This window comes from Protopterus annectens, chromosome 7.part1, assembly GCF_019279795.1.
Source record: "Protopterus annectens isolate FY-2018-M chromosome 7.part1, PAN1.0, whole genome shotgun sequence".
NCBI classification, from domain to species: domain Eukaryota; kingdom Metazoa; phylum Chordata; order Ceratodontiformes; family Protopteridae; genus Protopterus; species Protopterus annectens.
In genome coordinates, this window is record NC_056740.1 from 343,050,868 (window position 1) to 343,072,445 (window position 21,578).

A 21,578-nucleotide genomic window follows, 5' to 3' on the forward strand; every position below is an offset into this window, starting at 1 on the left:
AGAAGCTGCAATTAAAAAAGGAATAATTAGTAGAGCATATAAAATATGGCATGATAACTGTAAGAATCAGCCAGAGGAGGTTAGAAAGAATTGGAAAGAGAGACTGTACAAGCAATTCAAAAGAAAGAATGAGAGGATATATGCATGTCTCCAAAATATGCAACAAAATCTAGAGGATTTAGGGGTTTTGCTTGTACCCCAAGTAGATGTCAGGGAATTTTTCCTCAGGTAGACAGCAAATGTTGGAGGAATGACAGGGAAGACAGATGAAAATGGGAGCTCATTTTTCTGGGAGTGTGGTGAGTTGGCGGACTTTAAGGATCACCTACAGGATGCTGTACTGCAGATGCTGGTTGGGCAGCTTGGTGTGACGAGGGAGATTTTTCTGAGCGATGATATAGAATGGGAATTAACTGGATATGGTAAGGCCTTGCTGTGTCTAATTATAGTGGTTGCCAAATATGCAATTACTACAAAATGGAAATCAGAATCTAAACCAACTATACTAGAAGTAGTGAATATAGCAACAGAGATAAAACAACTGGAACTGAGGTCTTTAGAAAAGAGTAGGAGCAACTTACTTAGGAAAAAAATGGGAATTGTGGAAACAATACATGCAGGGGAAGAATGAGATTTAAAAGAAGGCAGGACTTAAATGAGGTATGTAATGTTTGACTGAAAATAATTGGGTAGATTATAAGTGATTTATAATGTTTGCAACTGGGAATGTGTCAGTATGGTTTGTGATGTAAAATGCTTGCAACTAGGATTGTGTCAGCGTGGTTTGCCTATATCGTTAAGTGATGGTTTAATAAAGATGTTTCTTGTTTAAAAATGGCAGGAATTAAATAATTTCTTTAATGTTGCTTGGGTTATATGATATATAGTAATATATGTGAAGTATAATGTTTGTAAACATTAACTTATTAATACAGTTTGATTACTTTTATATAAATGTAAATTTGCCTGTGTCACAAGTGATAATTCAATAAAGGTGTTTAAAAAATTATGTGGTTGCTCCTGTCCTGCTTTGACCATATACTTTGGACTTTTATGTTCATAGAATATTCTCCTTAAGCCAGGTTTGAAACATATACAGAGACTTCCTGGCGGGGAGAGAGGACCAGAAAATACACTCTTGGATTGAATGATACCTGGCTGATCTATTAAAAAATGTGTTCTTCGTGATTTTCAAGAAAGAGCAGAAGTACAGATTTTTTTCAAGTTTAGGGCAGAAACAAAATTACAAAAAGCTCCATTGTGGACACGAGATCCTCAAGAAGAGTCTGTTTTGAAGAAACCTGTAGCAGAAAAGTGTCTAGGTAAGAGTATATGTGAATACCCTGGAGTCTGCAGAACACTAAGATAGGAGTTAGGCATTTTATAAAAGGCCTTGAAGCTGTAAAAAGGCCAAAGGGCAAAGCAGGCAATTGAAAATGAAATTGTAAGGCAAAGAATCCTAACAGTTTTCTGTAATTAGGATGAGTTAGAATATGAAGATAGGTGTCCTTGAAGTCCAGGCTCACCAAAAAAGGCATGTGGAAGGATCTATCTTCCAGGTTTTTCTAAAGATGAGCTTCTTGGAAGAATAGCTTGCTGAGACAACATCTTGAATTTTGGAACAGACGAAAAGGGGTTGAGGATTGAAATCCAGAACAGGCCTCCAGCTACCCTCTTTCCTTGGAACCAGAAAAACTCTTGAGTGGATCCCTTTTCTGTCCTAGTGAAGGACAACTAATTATGTTGTTCCCTAATGAAATAATTTCTGAAGACTTGGAAAAACTGTGTCCTTGGTTTCAATGAACTTGTGGAATCCCAGAATGAGCTACAAGGTAGAAGTCTGGTTACTTTGCATCCTTTTTCTGTGATGCTGAGAACCCCTTGGTCCATACTGGTAGGGAATGAGAAAAATTCTTTGAAATAGTAAGGAGGGCTTGGCCAAAGTAGGAGGAGGAAGGGAAGGAAGAAACCGACAGTCATAAGCTAGCTTATTTTTCAGGAAAGGGTCCTTTAGGTATCTTGATATCTGATTTGGACTTCTCCTGGAACTTATTTTTAGAGAACTTTTTACATTTTTTGTTGAGATTTCTGGTCTTTTTGAAAAATGATCAATCCTTGGATGGATAGTTTCTTTAGAAGTTTTTGATAGGCAAAAAAAAAAAAACTAAAATACTGCATAACTTTCCTGGAGGGTTTTGAAGATCGAGCATTTCATCGGCAAAAAAGATTTGGTCTCCTCAAAGGTGCATCTAACAACCTGGCCTTGACACCTTCAGGAAAAGACTGCAGTCTTAACTAAGAGTGTCTCCTTAACAAAAACCCAGCAGCAGTAGCAGCTGTATGAAATGCAGATGCTGCACCATAACTACATGTAACAGACTGTCTGGCTACCCCGAGCTGCAGAATTTAGGAGCGACAAGACAGAAGATTTAACATGCTTAGATTATCCAAAATAGATAAAAGATATCTAATCATATGAGTTTGGTTGTTAACCACAAAGAAAGAAAGTGTAGCAGAAGTGCACATTTTCTTTCTGTACCTACCCAGTGCTCTACTGTCATTTGGCAAAGCATCAGTAGATGGCAGAAGTTCAGTAAGTTCATCAAATTCAGTAAATACTACCGCTGGAAAGGAAAATGTATATTTTGTATAGAAACTTATGAGTGAGTGGAAACTTATAAAACCTGTCACTCTTTTAGGTATGGGAAGTTGAGCCTCTGGGTTTAAAGAAGCTGAGGAAAAGGTACCTTGTAAGTCTTTGAGCACAGGGAATATAGCAGGAAAGTCACTGTATCTCCTTTACACTTCTGATAATTGCTTAGTCTCTCATTGAAAATATAGAATCTTTTGAAAATGATTCTGGGAGGAATAAGCAATATTCAGTCTAAATCTTCAGTGGAAGAGACTCATATTCTCTTGTACAGAGAAGAAGAAGCAGGAGAAGAAAGGAAATGCTATGCTTTCAAGGAAATAATTGTTTTAAAAAAGACCTTAGAAGTCATACCACTCTTTTTTTAGGTCCCAAGGGGTAGTGGCTGCAGAAGGAGAGATATGTTTTGTTTTTTTGCTTTTTCTTCTTGGTAGTTTGTACAGAACCGAAGCAAGGAGAATCAGACCACTGAAGTGCTTAAGGAAACCAGTAACTTCCTCTCAGATGACAATCTGCAGTATGCCCTTGGGTACTTCAGAAATGATTAGCCTGTGGTTTCCCTTCATGGCCTTGTTCACTGTCTGATTGGTCATAATGGATGTATCTACATGCTGCACCTTGTCCACCTCCAACAGGATCATGACAGGAGGACCAGCAACCAAAACTGGGTGATCTGAGGGCTCATCAAGTGCCCCAGTAGAGGCATCTGGGTCTAATCGCACAAGCAAATCTTCTGAAAGCTTCAACTTTTTAAGCTTCTTACATGGCTGTTAAGTGACATCCAACTGAAAAGATTCAGCAGCCATCCTACTTCATACAAGCTGTTTTTGTCTCTGATTTTCAAGGTAAATTTTATGACAGGTTAACCAACTCCTTACAGTTTTAGGGACAAATGATTTACAAACTGAACACTCCCTAAAACTGTGGTTAGGACCTTGACAAAATAAACTCTTAGAATGCTTGTCTTTATATATCTGTCTCCTGCAGTTCCACTTCCCCCTTCTTAGCTGGCATGAAATAACTTTTTAAACAAGAGTTAAGGGAAGCAGGAATGATCCCCAGTGGGGATACTTATTTGCCCACAAGCAACAGAAACTGACACAGGCCATACTATTGACAGACCAAAGTGTTTGATGTTTTCTCTTTATTCAGGGTGGTGGCAAGAAAGTTGTGAAAAACTATGCAGTTGTACATCCCTTATTTACCAGCACACTCTTTCATGCCTCAGTAATGAGGGAGATATTTGGCATGAGAGAAAGGCACTCAAGCTTTGCTATACTGGCTGAACATACAGCATCTTTAGCAGGATACTGACTGTATGTGAACAATACTGCATCAGGGATGATATGAAGGAAAGCAACTGTTTAAGGATACAAAATGCTTTTGCTTCTGTGAGAATGGCTACTCCTTGCAACTTACCCTGCAGTCACATCTTTCTTGTTAAGATATACTTTTAAGAAATGACTACTGGTTGAATGCCTACCTTAGTTGTACATGCTGCAAATAATATCATTTTCATGTATAATTGCAAATAACTTACAAATTAATTGTCTCTGTTTTGTTATTGTACTACATACATCTTGTGTATTCTTTAACATATGTATAATTTTCTGTTTGTGCCTTGCACTATGGTGCCCAGTTCATGGAAAAGGGTCTGGCAACCACTTGCCCAGTTATTAAACGGAAATAAATAAATACATCAATAAAAAGACTAGGCAACACAGATGAGGAAGAAATGCTGAGAGCATACAATGTCATAGCTCATTCAGCAATGGAATAACATCAGCCACCATAGCCTCCAACCTTTTTCCAGAAAGATGGGCTTAACAGATCTAAAACATCTTTCAACAACTTACAAAATTTGAAAAAGAAAAAGCCCTCAGTAAAGTGTTCCTAGGATCTTTGAGTATACCGACTTGCAACAGGGGTAGACAAAATTCCCAGATTCCTAAAGCACAAAAGGCATGTTGAATCTTAACCACTTGGTTTCTTACTAGCAAAATAAATAAATAAATAAATAATCATCATATCTAAGCTTTTATTTCAGCCTGGGCATGAGGAGTCCACCTCCACATTATCTTTTATATGCTGAGTCCTATACCTCAAAGCTTTTTCATAGTATCTCTCAAGTCTGCCCCATACAAAATACAAAGGGCAGACCACTATAACAGTTTCTCACAATGCCAGCTTCTGCCTCTCTTACTCAGACTTGTCAAAATACCTCTCAACCTTCTGAACAACAGCTCAAATAAATGTAAACCCACATAACCACCATAATAACCTAGAGAAAAGCACACTGGAAAGGATAAAGCTTGGCTCCATCTTGGGAACCACCTCTCCAAGACCGTCTTCAGCAAAGCAATCACTTGCTGTTTTCAGCCCATATCGTAGATGAAATGCAAACATGAACATGCGATGCAAACATGTATTTTTAATTCTGGAAACTAGATATTGCCTTTCATCTTCGACACAGCCAGATTCAAAGGAACTCAGCAGTATGTAGACTGGGCTGACAACACCGTCTGTTGAATGATCTAGGGGTGATATGTTATAGAAGTCATCAGGGACTACATCAACTTAGGGCCAGGTCTAGTTTTATGAAAATTAACTTCTTATACATCGAATAACATACCAACCCAGCTTCTGACATGCTGTTCACTGATCAAACAAAGTTGGCTAATCAAAACATCCCTAGGGAGTCATTACGTCTGGGCTAGTCAAACCTCAAATATCAACTATTAACTGATATCCAATGAAAAGGAAGAAAAGTTTGCCAAAATGGGTATGGCTTACACCCAGTGCTTAGAGGTTGGATCTTGGTCACATTAATGTTGAAACAGGACACTCTATGAAAAATACTCAAGAAAGTCCCATGGACCAAGAATTACTTGCATACATGGGCAAGGGAGGACTTCTGAGAAATTACCAGTGTAAAAAAAGATTCCTGACAGACTGCTTACATCATACTCCATACAAACATCAGTAAACAATGTTTGAACAAAGTTTGCAAAGGGCTACATGGATCAGGCAAGATGCAGTGGAGAGAACAGGTACTCTGGCCTAGTCTCCACAGACCTAGGGACTTTTTAGATCTACTTATAAAAATAGACAGAGCAGTTAAGTAAGCACCAACATAAATCACTTGTGGCTCTTTAAATCCTTTACAGGTAATTTATATCCTGATAAGGGTATGAACAAATAATCACATATTAGCCTATTTAAGGCTTCTCAGGGTCAAATCTGAAAACTGAAAGTAGGATATTCTGACATTTTTTCTATATGCTTTGTTTCCCTGCCTGAAAACCAACAAGTCTCCCCACTTGTCTTGAGACTATATGTTTTTCTATACTGGACATGCCTAGCATGAAGGTGAAAGACAGCCAGGCTGCCACAGAGGTGGTTTGTGTACTCACTGGCATCCAACAATGATGGTACTTATTGTGAGGTCCTAAGCTCACCTCTTGATTGCTGATGTGATCTCTCACATTGCCACATGACATCTTAATCTGTCCTCATGTAAGTACATGCCTGCACACACAGGATAATGTTTGGGATAATCAAACCCACTATCTGGTATTTCAGTGCCATGCAAGTCTCTGCTTTCATGGTGCCAACATGGATGCCAATCTCACCCACCTGGTTCTTCTTGTGCCTGAATAGCTATTCACATTTGTGTGTCTGGCTAAATGTCAGGGCACAGAGCCTGATTTGGGATATTTACAGTGTTGGTGCTGTCCATCAGACACAGTCCCTCAGCTGCCTCTTTATGATGGGCTCACAGTGATCCTTATGCATCATGTCAGGCATCAATAACATAAATCTGCTGGCTCACACATTCAAAAGACTTTACAGTCAATACAGAGCTGATATTTGGCAGTAGTGGGATGAGTCTAAAATACATTTTTCCAGGCTTGGGGATGATAGTAACCACAGCTGCCAAGTAAGATTTAGGGGGCTTATCATGAGCTTCGGCTGTCTGAACTTTGCAAACCCTTACAAGAACAATGGGCCAAAGAGGGAGAGATCTATAATTGTCAACATGTAAACCATCTGGGTCTTCTTCTCAAACAGAGCTCCATTATAGCCATCAAAACTTTCAAAAGAGCTTTCTGCTTGGAGAAATTGATTCAAACCTGCCTAGCTCGCAAACACATCAACACAGGCAGTTTCCTCCTCAGAGCTAGTGCAAGACCAATGACAAATGGCTGCTGACAAAAAAAGTTAAAAAGTTAGTGGATTCAAGCTAAAGATTAAATAAAATGTTATGTGCTCACCATAACTTTCCATCTGTGTCGTCCATTTTCATTCGATAGGTTCAGATCCTACACTCAGACCCAACTTGGCCACTTCTTCCAGAGAGTAGGATCCTATAACTCTTGAGCTCCTCCCTTTACCCATAATTCCCCACCAACCTAACATGATTCAGATTGATTTTGCTGCCCCCAGACACAACAGGACAGTGGCAGAACAGAAAAGGGAAGCTGGAGATCAAATAAGAAACAGAGGTTCCTATAATACTCCGATCCCTCCAGAAGAAAATAAAGGAGGGGAGGGTAGGTGGGTAGGGAGTTGAGTAAGAATGAAAATGGTCAACTCAGATGAAATGTTTTGGTTAGTACATAACCTTTTAATCTGATGTTGCCATTTTCATTTATTCCTCAACTGATGGGACAGAGTCCCTAGCTATCACAACCCAGGGAGGACCCTAAGAAGGATATTCTGGAGCACTGTTGGGCCAAAAGATGTTCTGTTTCTAGAGACCTGATTCAATCTGTAATAAGCAATAAAGGTATGTCAATTAGCCCATGTTGCAGCTGCACAAATATCATCAAAGGATGCTGTAGACCAAAAGGCTGAAGAAACCACCATAGACCTATTGGAGAAGGCTCTAAGAGGTTTTGGTAAAGATCAACCCACTTTTCATAGACAAAGATAATACAATCGGTTAACCATTTGGCCAATGTAACTTTAGATACTGGGTTGCCTAATCTGGTAGAAGAAAAGGAAAGAAACAATTGATAATATTTCCTAAAATCTTTGGTTCAGTAAAAGCAGAAACTAAGTTGTCTATACACATCCAACAGATACAACATGCATTCTCCTTTGAGAAGTTTGTAAAGAAAACTGGGAGATTAATTACCTGTTTAATATTTGACTCAGAAGCTATGTTAGGCAAAAGAACTATGGGTTACTTCACAATGACACCCTGTCCTTGTGAAAAATTAGATAAGGGGGTTTTCAAGACAGAGCTTGGAGTTGAGATACTCTTCTGGAGATGTAATATTCACTAAAATGGTCTTCCAAGACAAAAAGTTGAGGCCAGCTTTGGCCGAAGGTTCAAAGGGAGATTGAGCTAAGGCCTGATACCAAGGTGGAGTAGGGTATTTTAATGGGGGTCTGAGTAGAAAAGCTCTCTTGAGGAATGCTTTGCAAAATTTAGAAGAAGCTAAGGTAGAGTTACTTATGCCCAGCGGAAAGTTAGAAATGGGAGCAAATTGAGCTTTAACAGTTGAGAAACTAGCCCTTCCATTGAAAGTTTTAGCTAAAAAGTCAAGGATAGTTGGGATATGTACTAAAAAGGGGTCCAAGTTTTTGCTTAGAGCCCAAAATACAAATATTTTCCATTTATTCTTGTAAATCTTTCTAGTAGAAGCCTTATGGGAAGACAACAAAATGTGATGGACAGTGAAGGGCAGCCTATGCTTTCTAGCAGTCAGTGGAACTGGAGGAAACTATGTGGTTAACTTGAAGCCTGATGTGTCCGGGTGAGTTATGCCTGTTGGGTGAGACAGGAGGTCGAGAGCTGAATCCAGAATCTATGGTGGATGTAGAAGATGAAGCCCAAGGAATGGAAACCAAATCTGCTAAAGTCAAAAGGGTGCAATGAAGTTGACTGAAAGCTTCAACCAGACTGCTTTCTGAAATAACTTTGGAATTAGTGGCAAGGGTAGAAAGGCATAAAGGAGATGGGAGGGCCAAACATGAACTAGGGAATTTCTCTGTGGCTCCCCCAGTGGGGGGATCAGAGCAAAGAACCTGCTGCATTTGTTGTTGAGGGGAAAAATGAAAAGATCGCATAGCTGTCCCTATTAATGGAAATTTCTCTCTGCCACATTGATATTGAGAGGCCACTCATGAGGCATCAGAATGGACTTGTCTACAAGCACTTTGTATTTCTCTCAGATTTGCTTTGCTATTAGAAAGTGATAGGAACAGATCACCCGTTGCCAAACTATCAAAGCTTCACTACAAATAGGGTAAGATCTGGTTCCCCTTTGTTTGTTGATGTACCAGACTACTGACATATTGACTGTCTGCATCACAATGGTCCCAGATGGGGAGAGTATCTTGAAGTGCCTGCAACACCAGCAGGGCAGCTCTCATCTCCAGGACACTGACACACATCTTGGCCTCTTTGGGGAGTCACGTAACTTAGACTGTCCTTCCTGTGGCACTGGGGAGGAGAAGAACAAAGGAGAGATGTTTGTGGAGATGATTTGAATGACTCCACTATAGAAGGTATCTTTTGCACACTTGAGTGATCTTGACTGGCATGGATAATGGATGTTGGAGAATGCACCACTGAGTCAACAGAGTCAACTGAAGTATCCTCATACAGAATCTGGTCAGCAGATCAAGGGTGGTTGCTGCTGCAATGGAACCCAAAGCCTGAAGTATCAGTCAGACTGGAATGGATTGATTTTGGATCACTTTCTTGACTTGGGATTGTAGGGTATCTATTCAAGATGAAGGGAGAGAAGCTATCTGAGTAACTGTATTCAAATAAGCACCAATGAACTCCAGACTCTGTGTTGGTGTGAGTTGTGAATTGTTGTAATTGACTCACATTCCCTGATAGAGTAAGTAGTCCCTTGCTTGAATCACTCGATGCCTGGTTGAAACAGTCAGGAGGCAGACATCTAAATATGGAAACAGTCAGAATCCCAGCAGTCTCACGTGACCTGCTACGACTGCCATGCATTTAGTGAACACCCTGGGGGCTGTGGTGAGACCAAAGGGCAGTGCTGTGAACTGATAATGACTGGCTTCCGGCATACATCTCAACCCCTCAACCCCTTAACGCAAAAAATCTGAACAAACCCTGATAGAATGGGGGACAAAGGCCCAAAAACATGGACAGATTTTAAATATTGATCTTATAAACTTAGAAAGTTGGTAGAATAACAAGACTTGTCTTAGCATGCATTTTTCTGAAGGATATGAAGTCTGAAACACAAATGTATCATTATATAATGACTTCAATCCTGAAATCATCTCAGTCACTTGCCAGAAAATTACAAATTTTATGAGAAAGAGACCAAAAATATGAAGCAAAAATGTGGACATTCTGCAAACATCTGGATAGTTGAGAGGTATGGCTCCCAGACAGAAGCGTAGTTATCTCCTGGAGTACATGTTCATTTTGATGTGATAGTAGGTATCCTGAAAATCTACTGAGCACATCCAATCATTCTTCTGCAGAAAGGTCAGAATGGACTGAATCATGACCATATGAAACTGTATACTGAATGAACTGGTTTAATTTGCTGAGATCCAGAAATGGTCTCAAGTACCCTGTCTTTTTTAGCACCAAGAAGAATTTTGAATAAGTGCCCGATCCTCTCTGTTTGGGGGGGCCTCTTGTATGACTTTTTTCTAGCAGCTTTTTTCTTTCTAGAGAAGCTGCTTCTCTCTGACTAGGTGGAACATTGGGAGTTTGAGAGTGTTCAGAAAATGGTATGATATAACCTCTGGATAGAATCCTCTGCACCCATGAAACTTTTGTGATATTTAGCCAGACTCTCTTGTGCAGGGATAGATGACCCCCAACTGCTGCCTGAGCGCTTCCTTTCAGGAGCATTGATAGGGCCTATATGAGAAATAATCTCTAGATCCCTGGTTCTGTGGACCACCTCTGCTGCAAGGATGGCATCTTCCATTAGTTTTCCTCCCTCCGCCTATGGGGGAGCTATCTCCACGTGATTCCTGTAATAACATTCTTCTGCCACCTTGTTGGTTCCTACAGAATGGCCTTTGAGGGGTAGAAAAATGTACACCCATGGCAGACAGTGTCTTTCCTTCTTGTTCACATCAAGAGAGTTTGTCTTTTACCTTGGGGCCAAAAAGTGAAGATCCATCGAAGAGTGCATTAACAAATGAAGACTTAAATGGTTCTGCAAAGTCACACAAGCCCATCCAGGGATGTTTTCTAATGAATAAGCCTGAACCCGTAACCTGTGAGGTACCTTCCCCAGAGTGTGAAATCAACCTCATGGATGAGGTAGATATAGATTGGATGATGCCCAGTTGTAAGAAAACTCTATTCCCTTCCTTGGAGGACATGGACCCCAAAAAGATATTTTGGAAGCTCCTTGATCAAATTTATCTGTAGTCTTGTAAAGTGAAATACATCAGCGTCCTAAAAGTGAAGGTTTCTGAAACACAAACATGCTTCCCAAATCTGTCCATAGCTCTAGACTTCCTGTTAGGGGGCTGGACAGAGGAAGTCTGTTCCAATAGTTCCTTTTTCATGGCTGTCCCAACAACCATGGCAACAAAAGTTACTCCCTTACTCCAATGTGTACATCTTTAGAAGGGGAAAGAATCTTATCTGGTCTCTTAGGAATTGGTTGTATCATGCTTGGTTCCTTCCATGCCTGCCTAGAGACCAGGCTTACAAGCTCATCCATCAGTGGAGTCACCCAGGAGGTAAACAGGCCAGATCTGAAAGCCTACAGAAACACTGATTCCTCTTGGGGGGGGGGGGGTATCAGAACACCAACCACCTCTTTGTTTAAAGAGCTCCAGAATGTCTCCAAAGGAGACACCATCATATGGTGATCTGGGTTACCCCTCCCCCTCATCAAAATCATTGTCTTTAGTGAGAGATTCCTGTGGAGAAGCTAAGTGTCTCCTTTTGCACATTCTCATATAATGGACTTCCTCGGTGGCATGCTCTGGGGAAGTATCGGAGAAGACAATATTGTCCTGATGGGCTGGCTGAAGGTTTGATTAGGTTTGCTGTCCCTGTGGAGGGGATGATCAAGGCACAGGACACAAAACAGAATGAGGTAAATATGCCCAAAAGGGGCAAGGATGCTTGTTCTCTAGACACAGAGGAGACCTTCACCACCACCTTGAACGTGGAGTCTCGGATCCAAACCCATCTGCTGAGGAAGGAATGAAAGTGACACCATCAGATACAGCTTTATCAAATCAAGGCCTCACAATCCTTTGATAGCAATACATGGAACCCTGAGCAGTTAGACCATCTGTCTCCCAAACTAAACTTGAAGTTCAAGAGGTCTTGGATCCTGTTTTGTAGATGCCAGAGCTCAGGTGTACTAGCAAATTGGATCCCAGCTCCTCTTTTAATCTTAGCATCATGTATCTGGCATATCTCCCTACACTTAACATCCCATTTGTAAGGGCGTCCAAAAACCAGGTACAAAGTCTCACACTGAGGTAACGCTTAAAGGTATCCCAATGTAAAATGTCTCTGAAGCAATGGGTAGCACACTCGCCTTTGGTACTGAAGGCTGTGGGTTCCATTCCCACATGAGAGAGATGGATTGCTGACAATGCAGTGCAGCATAAGGGGGTACTGCACTCCAAAGTGCAACATCCTCTGGATGAGATGGTAAACTGAGGCTTCATCTGCTTGAGATGGTGGTAGCTCATGTGGATGCAAAATATCCCACAACACCTATTAGAAACAGTAAGGGAAAGTTCTCCAATGGTCTGGTCAAATTACCCTTAATATTAGCATAAATACCACCTCGGATCTCCCCCCTGAAAGGAGGCCACTAGCTTAGTGGGACAGTGAAGAGTAAATATAAAATAATAATATATCTCACTCATTCCAGATTATGCCTTCTAAACACTATGCCTTTGCCTCTTTTTCCTCCATCTTGTCTATTTCCCTTTTAATACCCCTTTATTCACAATCTTTGATATTTAAAATTCTCATTCTCAAGGCAAATGTCAACTATGTCCATATAGTTATGGTAGAGACATATGTACAACTCTGACAGGTTAAAAGTGAAAGATGAGTCTAGTTTAATCTTCAGCACATATTTCGACTGGTGAGAAAGAACATTTCCTTCACACAGGGAGCCTTTTAAATTACTTCCATAATTCACCAGTGAAAAGTGGAGCATTATGTTCTGAAAAAGTCAGTGAGGATTTATTTTTCAACTTCTTGCTCAGAAATGTTTTGAGTGCAGCACCAAAGATAATGAAATTTACCTTACCTTATAAAGGCTCTTCTTGCAAACACTAGATAGCACTTTTAAGCAGACCCAGACTCGTAAAATTTCTGTCTGCTATTTATTTGCGCTTAGATAAAGATAACAAGATATGGGTATGGAACACATAGCAGTCATTATATGTTTTATCTGAAGTAGTGTCATATGTAACTTACAGAGACCAACTACTGAACACTCCTGTTCAGCAAAAATAAAGTATTTCTCTTCTTCACATCTGCATAAAGGAAAACCTATTAATTGCACATAGGTTCATAGGTTGGTACTAGGCTATCGGCCCTAGGGCCTATACAGGCCTAGCCATAACAATTCCCTGGATATTACTAACAGCCCTCACTCTAACACAGACAATTCAATCCAGTTACTGACAACAGAGTATACTACAATAAATCCATGGTTATCTAATTCTACCTTGCCCAATGTGCAGCACCAGGGTCACAATGTGGCCCAGGATCCATTCTGTTCAGTCCTACACCCAAAGTGTAAAAGCACAAAAAACATGTATTTTTTGCGAATTTACCAGCTGTTTGTAACTGCTGCACCCTTTTGACCCCTTTTGCATGTTAACTAACTTTTAAAGTTATTACTCATTGCACCATGCCAAGCACATTTTACTGAAACTCCTGTACAGTGCAGAAGTGGGATGCACTGTCGGAGATGCTGGGTGGGCAGATTGCTGTCACAAGGGAGATGATTCTTCTGAGCTGTGATAGAGAATCGAAATTCCCTGGACATGATAAGGCCTTGCTGTGTGTAATTATGGCGGCTGCCAAAAAAGTAATTACTAGAAAATGGAAATCAAAATAAAAAAATATACTAACAGAGATAAAACAATTGGAATTGAGACCTTTAGAAAAGGATAGGAGCAAAGTAGATAGGAAAAAAATGGGAACTGTAGGAACAATACATACAAGGGAGAAATTAGGTTTAAAAGAAGGCAGGACTTAAATGAGGTATGTAATATTTGACTGAAAATGATTGGTTAGATTATAAGTGATGTATAAAGTTTACAGCTGAAAGTGTGTCAGTATGGTTTGTGATGTAAAATGCTTGCAACTAGGATAGTGTCGGTGTGGTTTGATTTAATTTATATAAATGTATAACTGCTTGTGTTGTAAGTGATGGTTTAATAAAGATGTTTCTTGTTTAAAAAAAGGGTCAGGAATTGAATAATTTATGTAATGTTGCTTAGGTTATATGATATACAGCAATAATATGTGAAGTATAATGTTTATTTATGTCAATTTGTTAATACAGTTTGATTACTTTTGTATAAATGTAAATTTGTCCATGTAACAAGTGATAATACAATAAAGGTATTAAAAATAAAATACCTGCTGTCATACCTACAACTCAGGGGTCCTCAAATACCCTCCCCTCTTTCTAGTGTGTGTGTGTGTGTGTGTGTGTGTGTGTGTGTGTGTGTGTGTGTGTGTGTGTTGGGGAGCTAACTGGTATACCTTTATACCTTGGCACTGAGAGGTGGTTCCTACATCCATTTAACCACATACAGCAAGAATACTAGATCTCATTTGTTGATGGCAGTGTTCTGTAGTAAAACCTTGAGCTATGAAGAAAACACTTGTACAGTGAGCATTGTGCCATGGACAGAATAGTACTTTTGCAAGTAATGCCCATCTGATATCACTGGCTGGTTAAATGGAGTCCAAAAAAAAAGAACCCTGGAGTTGTGAGGTAGAAACTGTCTGCTGGACCATCTGATTAGATGGTGAAAGAAATTCCTGGTATCTACTTTTTTGCTGTCAACATTTGTACCTGAACTGGTGTTCAGGACTGAAATATGCAAATGGAGGGCTGTTTCCAGTAAACTATTAGATCACATTATTAGAGCACATTTACAGCACTAAACTCATACCACTATTATCAACCTACAAACATCAGTCAGTGAACTGGAGTTTGGGAAAGAACGCAGGAGCTGTACTATCAAGGTCCAAAGAATATTTTAGAGTTTAATATTTGTGCTCATTTCTGTTTCATTTGTCAGGAAGCTATTGCTGCGTGTAAGGAGTACAACATAAAACACCATAACAACATGACACATGCAGCTAAATTTGTCAGTATCACAAGGCAGCTATGGAATGACAGTATGAAAGCTCAGTAGTCTTTTTTAAAATGTAAAAGCCAAAATCCTGAACTGGCAACAAGCTACAGCTACTTGACAATGGAACTATCTATGACAGACGAAAAGCATCTTCAGATGGGTATTTTGTCAAAAATTGTCCTTTAATGTATTCAGATGTGTAGATGTGACCAGACAAGGGGAAACATCGATGGTTGAAAAACATGCCTTTCATATCAGAGAACTAAAAAACAAGTGGAGGACCTGTCATAAATGTTAAAGATAATCTATGCATTACGCAGACCTATGGCATAAAGGAATAAAGCCCTGACTGCACCCCAGATGTCATGTGTTTGGCTAGCAACAGGGGTGCTGGAGGGTCTGGGCAGGAAGGATGGGACCGCCAGCTCACCCATCCTGGGCGGAGGAAGACAGCATGGCTCACTGCATTGTGACCCTTTCAGAAAAGTAGGTATATCACCACAGCAAGAGGATCCTAGTCTGCCTATGCTATGATGCTTGGTTAGGAGGTTGTGCATGTGCAGCAACATACATGCACCTCCCAAGGGAATCTATATTATATGAACGAAAGTTCATATAATTGAACGTCCTAATGCGTGAAAATCCTGGAAATTGAGATGCGTGCTATGGGATCGCAGTACAGTGAAGATTGGAGTATCTGCCCTTTCCTCAATGTAGTCCAATCTTGGAGTTGGAATATATATTTAGCGGGGGGGGGGGCACAGTCAGGATTTTCGCTCATTAGAGCATTCGATTCATATAATATAGACCCTCTCAAGGCAGCTATTGTGAAGCTTGCAGACTGCTAAGGGGATAGGGATAGGAAAGTTCACAACATCTGCTGAATGGCCTGATTCCTAACACCTGACTGTCATTAACACATTACAATCAATGAGCTAGAGGTCTCTCTCTCTCTCTCTAAGGGAGGAACGGATGGGTCAATTGAATGCAAAAACAAAGAATGACCTCTGCAAAAGTCATAAAACCACTCAGTGAAGACAGTGAGGCTGGTCAAACTGCTTATGTGTCATTTCAGTTATGATCTCACTAGTTCATTGCTTGTGGTGAAAACAGCTGCTAACAAAGTTGTAGCTAAGCTGGTTGGTATCCTGGGAACATACTTCCCAATCATCCAGATTTCTGCCTCATATGTTGGGTCTGTTACTCATAAAATGTGTAGTTTTCTGGAAAATCATTGATAACTAAAGTCACTAAATAATGACAGACATTTGAGTTTCAGGCTTCATATTCTTTAGAAAATACATGCAATTGCAAAACCTATTATTTTGGCAACTTTATACATCTGTAAGTACAATTTTTAAAACCTGTCCCTGATTTTGGGCCTTTGTCTCCCCATTTATTTTTTTAATTTGTCCAGAATCCTTGCAGTAAGAGATTGAAAGGTATGCCTAGGAAATGCTCCCCCACTCATACACACAATTTGGCATCCTCAGTTTAAAGTTTAGAAGAAAGAAAGAAACAAAAACACAAACAAATTAATTAAAATCTCTAACAGTTGAGGTTCACGCACGCGCACACACACACACACACACACACACACACACACACACACACACACACACACACAGGCAAATTTTCAGTTAAGTAATTTACCAGTGTGTGTGTCTATGTGTGTCTGTGTTTTTATCATCTGTGCTAAATTGTAGCAAATGTAGTGAAGAACTACATCAGCTCCTTGCTACAATTCACTGACTAAAAGAAAAAAACATATCCTGAAAGCTAAGCAAAGAGTTATTATGTATCAGCATTATAGCTTTCTGTTAAACTGCATCAAACGCCTTTACTAAATTACATATCTTGAAAGCTAAGCAAAGAACTATTAGAGCTATTATGTATCAGCATTATAGCTTTCTGTTAAACTGCATCAAACACCTTTACTAAATTACAGCAAAAAGATAGCTTTATTAGTTACTTGCTACAGCTCCTAACACTAAAACACTGACTGACTGACTGTCAGTTAAGCAGCCATGAATGATCATTACTGAAATGACTGCTGAAAAAGCTTCCAGGGACTAATCAGCATCTCAACTGCAGTGACAAGTGCACCCTCTACTAGTTTGCACCTGGGGTTGTATATGATAACTTTATATATCAAAACTCAAACAGCATGGAACTAATCCACTAGCTGGCAGACAGTATGAATATGTTGTGTTCACTGAATATCCAGAAATACTGCAGAATCATTTGGTCATAAAGATATTAAATCCTCAACCACAAGCAAAATGCCTCATGAGAAAGTGAACAAAACAGAATACTGGTTAATGTGACTCCTTACACAATGCTCACAGGACTGATTTAAACCTGTCCTGTCTCATACTCCTTGCCTATGTGGTAGTACAGTACTTTGAGGGTGGCATATAAAGCAGATACACTTAGATATCTCAATGCAGCCCCGCCAAGCCTTGGCAAAGTTGGTACATGGCCTTATAAGCAAAAAGTTTGGACAGTCCTGATATAATTGTTTACTTGATATGCAGCTAATGATGCTGTACACACATTTCTGATTAAACAAGGATGATTTCCTGTAAACTATTTTTTTCAAGAGAAAATGATTGTTCAATAGAAGTATTAACATATATTTACTCAATTTATTCAGTAATACTATAGTATGAAAAGCTGGGTGCAAAACCATCAATTGCTCATTGATATTTCATGTTTCATAAAACTACATTCTTATTTCACAGAAGGCTTGCATACTTTATTACATTTACAGCTGCTTTCTTAAAGCACTCCAAAGTGCTTCAGTGAAATAATCAGAAACTGTATGCCTACCTGGAACCAGTCAATTGTACAACAGTTGATAAGCGATGGGAATTGTCTCAAGCGGTTACGGAAAGCATCACCAATTGGACTAAAGGCCACCACAACATGTAGGTTTTCCTTGCAGCGACTCACAAAAAATGCAAACAATGCAAGTGGGCTGAACTCAGCATTTTTATTTCCAGCTTGAGCTACTGGCCGAACTGCCTAGAGGAAAAATAAGTATTATCAAAGTAAAGCAATCAAAAAGTAGAAAGAAACTGCATGAATAATTTTCCCAATTTCCCCCACTGCACTCAGCAAAAAAGTTAAGTATCCTTTGGACAGTGAAAAAAATATCTAAATGCTATGATAACAAGCAATATAACAAGAGTTAAAGGACAACTTCACTAAAAAACTAGAAAACATTATAGTTGTATATGTTACTTACCATATTACTAGATGTTCCACTAGATCACTGTTATAGTAGCCTTTAGCTATATGGGATATATCCTGCAAGGATATCACATATCCAGCAAGTATACAAAAACTTCGGGACCCTTCCTCATGAACTGTACATCTGCTCAAGCATGTAGCTGTGCTGGTATAAGAATGACGTATGGACAACACAATTCAGAGTTTTTTTCCTGTGAAGTTGGAGGCTGTAGCCTGTAGCTCTAGAAAAGTATGAGAAGTACCAAAATGTCATGTCAGAAAAAAGAACAAGTATAACAGTGACCCTACTCTGACCAACAGAACACTGGAAAATAAACGAGGGGAGGAATGAGAGTGTCAGGACTGCAACAGTGATCTACTCAAACATAGCTTAACTTACATGAAGATATATGTTCATTATTACATCATAGATACAGTCGCCTTTAGCTATAAATGACCAGAAGACCATGGAAAATGGCTCCAGCAAAATGTGTTCTAGGTCTAGAAAAGGAGTCAGTTTTATAGTGCTTAGTGAATGTGTGCAGTGATGACCAAGTAGCTGCCTCTACAACAGCTCTAGAGTCCTCCCCTTCCCCAAAGGCCCCCAGAAGTAGCCAGAGCTCTGGTAGAGTCAAACTTAATATTCTTGGGGGGGGGGTTCCATGATGAAAACAACAGAACTGAGCAGCCTGTAACAGCCTCCAGGAAATGGCTTGCTTGGAAACAGTCTTTCCTTTTTTCTTGCCATCAAAGGAAAAGGAAATCAAAAGTTGGCCTTGCATTCTGAAATTTTTAATCTTATTTAAGTAATATTGGAGTTGCCTGTGGACATCTATGGTATAAAGAAATTCCCTCTCTCCTCTCTTTTAGGGTCAGGAGAGAAGACAGGGAAATGAATAGATTGCGTCAAGGTAATCTTATTAAAAAACATTGGGTATGAATGTAGGGTTGGTTCTAAATATCATCCTGTCCTTATGAAAAATCAAAAAGAGTTGAAAAGACATAAGGGCATGTAACTCAGACACCTGTCTTGCCAAACCCAGAGCAATAAGTAAAGCAGTCTTCCAAGTATGAAAATTCAGGAAAAAATAGACTGCATATCTGAAGGGAGATAGAGTTAGACTCCCCAACATATACTTAAGGTCTAGGTTGTCTAACATGTAAAACTCTTTCAAGACTTCAACTTGGAATAAAGAGGAACAGAAGTGTTCTAATGTAAGACAAAAAGAAATGGCTGAAAGGTGCACTTTGATAGAAGTCTAAGCCAGACCTGATATGAACAATTCACACAGGTTCTGGAGAACCACTGCAGCCCACACATAGGATTGATCCAGATATCTATTACAGCACCAACTAGAAAATATCTTGGCTAAATGTAATTTCCTAATAGGTTTTCTGGCCTCCTTTAGTAGCTGTTGCTTGTCTGCTGAAAAACTGCTTGAATTAAATTAAAATCCTATTATCTATCATTCTTGTAGTCAACTTTCAAGATGGATGAACACCAATCAACAGGTTTGTAATATCACAGCCAAATAGCCAGCGACACTCGTTCTGTATAGAAATCTATAAATTCCACCACAATACGATGATATGAAGCACAATGAAAATTTTGCAAATGAAAAACTTCTGGTACATAGATGAAAATCTCTTTAATTCCACAGCGTTTGTACAATATAAAACACAGCACAGTATAAGCTTCACAAGTAAAATTCCTAGTGCCTCGGCCACACTAGCCTTTACAGAGTTACAGGTTGATTAGAGATCTCCCAGTGTAAAAACTGCAACTGTGAAAAAAGCCAATAAGAGCTATCACTATAGTTCAGTTACTGTTTGGTAATTACACAGTCTGGATCCCATCAAAGAAGAAATTTGGAGAAAGTAACAGAAGATGACCCAGAAAAGGAGAAGAAAAGACTGTCAGTGAAGAAATATTGTAGCTATTCAGCAAAAAGCAGTTCAGCTTCAGCTTTGGTACAGGAGATGACCAAATAATTCAGAGAAAAAAAATAAATCAAATGCACTCAAGGGTGTTTAAAATAAGAGAAACATTGAAGGAATACATAAAGTCAAACAAAATGTTGGAAACAATAAAATAAGCTTTGGCTAGTTATTTAGATGAGCTGATAAAATTGCAAAAATCAGAGGCTGAAATTAAGAAAATACTGTCTGAGTATCAGGCTTCTCAAGTTGTGTTTCAAAAAGTAGTAGAGTTACAAGATAGCACCGACAAAAAAAATCTAAGACTTTATGTTGTACCAGAGAATCTGGAAAGTGCAGACCGTACTAAATTTATGAAAGTAGAAATAAGTAACTGGACTGGTGTTCTACAGCAGGATTTAACTGAGAACAAAAAGTGTGTATATACTCTATACCTGAATAGAGAAAGCAGCCAAGACCTATATTAGTAATACTAGCAGAAAGAGTTGCTCCTGACAAAATACTTGTAGAAAGGAAACATGTTAAAACTGGGGAGAGCAGACTGTTTGTGGAAAATTATTATCCACTGTATACCAGGCAGAAGAGAAGCAACTTTATCCCACAACTGGGGAATGTCAAGAGAGAGATATGAGACTCAAGTTGCTGTATCCATGAATCTTTAAGCTATTTTTCCTGGATTATAAAATACATTTTGGAATGCAGAAAAGATTAAGTAGAAAATAAAAAAAATATTTAACCAACAAAAAGTGAGCCAGAAAGCAGAAGCAGGATTTCCTTCTTATTCTTCTAATAATACCAAAGCCGACAGAGAGACTTTGCTAATGACACATTTTCCATTGTTCCAAAGGAAATGCTTTAGTGACAGAGAAGCTGACTAGAAGAATTAGAAATAATTTGGACTTGAACTAGAGATGGGTACCAGAAAATGGAGATGATCAGAAACAAAGACCAACAGCGCTGTAAAATTAGTGAGTAAATTGGAAACTGTAAAGCATCAGTTCATCTGGATATAAGAATAGGCATATGAAATGTGGCTTTACAAGAGGAAGTGGCTGAGAAATGTGAAATTTGATGACTGAGTTAAACTACTGGATGAATTGTAAAGTTAGTACACCACTTTATGTCATTAATGTTTAGAAGGACACTGAAAGAACTGAAAAAGCAACTACAAGTACAGCAGTTTTTGCATTGATTAATATTTGCATAAAATTTAATTTCATAAATTGCATGTTATACTGTAAACAATTTTTGTATAGGGTACACTCAATCATGTTTTAAATGTGAGATGGGAGAGTCTTATTAGTAACTGCTGTGCATGTCAAACATATTAAAACAAGACAGTACTTTTTCTTAGTATCCATTAAAGTGTATCCAGATTTAATACTTTAATGAGGTAAAAAAGGTTGGAAATTAGCAAGTTAAAGTTATT

General features: G+C 39.1%; 1 protein-coding gene across 1 annotated transcript in view; it reads right to left on the reverse strand.

The window, feature by feature from the left end:
- DNAH12 (dynein axonemal heavy chain 12) overlaps window positions 1–21,578 on the reverse strand; it is a 4,520,724-nt gene that overhangs the window by 1,454,995 nt on the left and 3,044,151 nt on the right. The window contains exon 42 of the mRNA XM_044078497.1: window positions 17,810–18,004. Coding sequence (XP_043934432.1) covers window positions 17,810–18,004 — 195 coding nt within the window. The remainder of the gene's footprint in view (window positions 1–17,809; window positions 18,005–21,578) is intronic.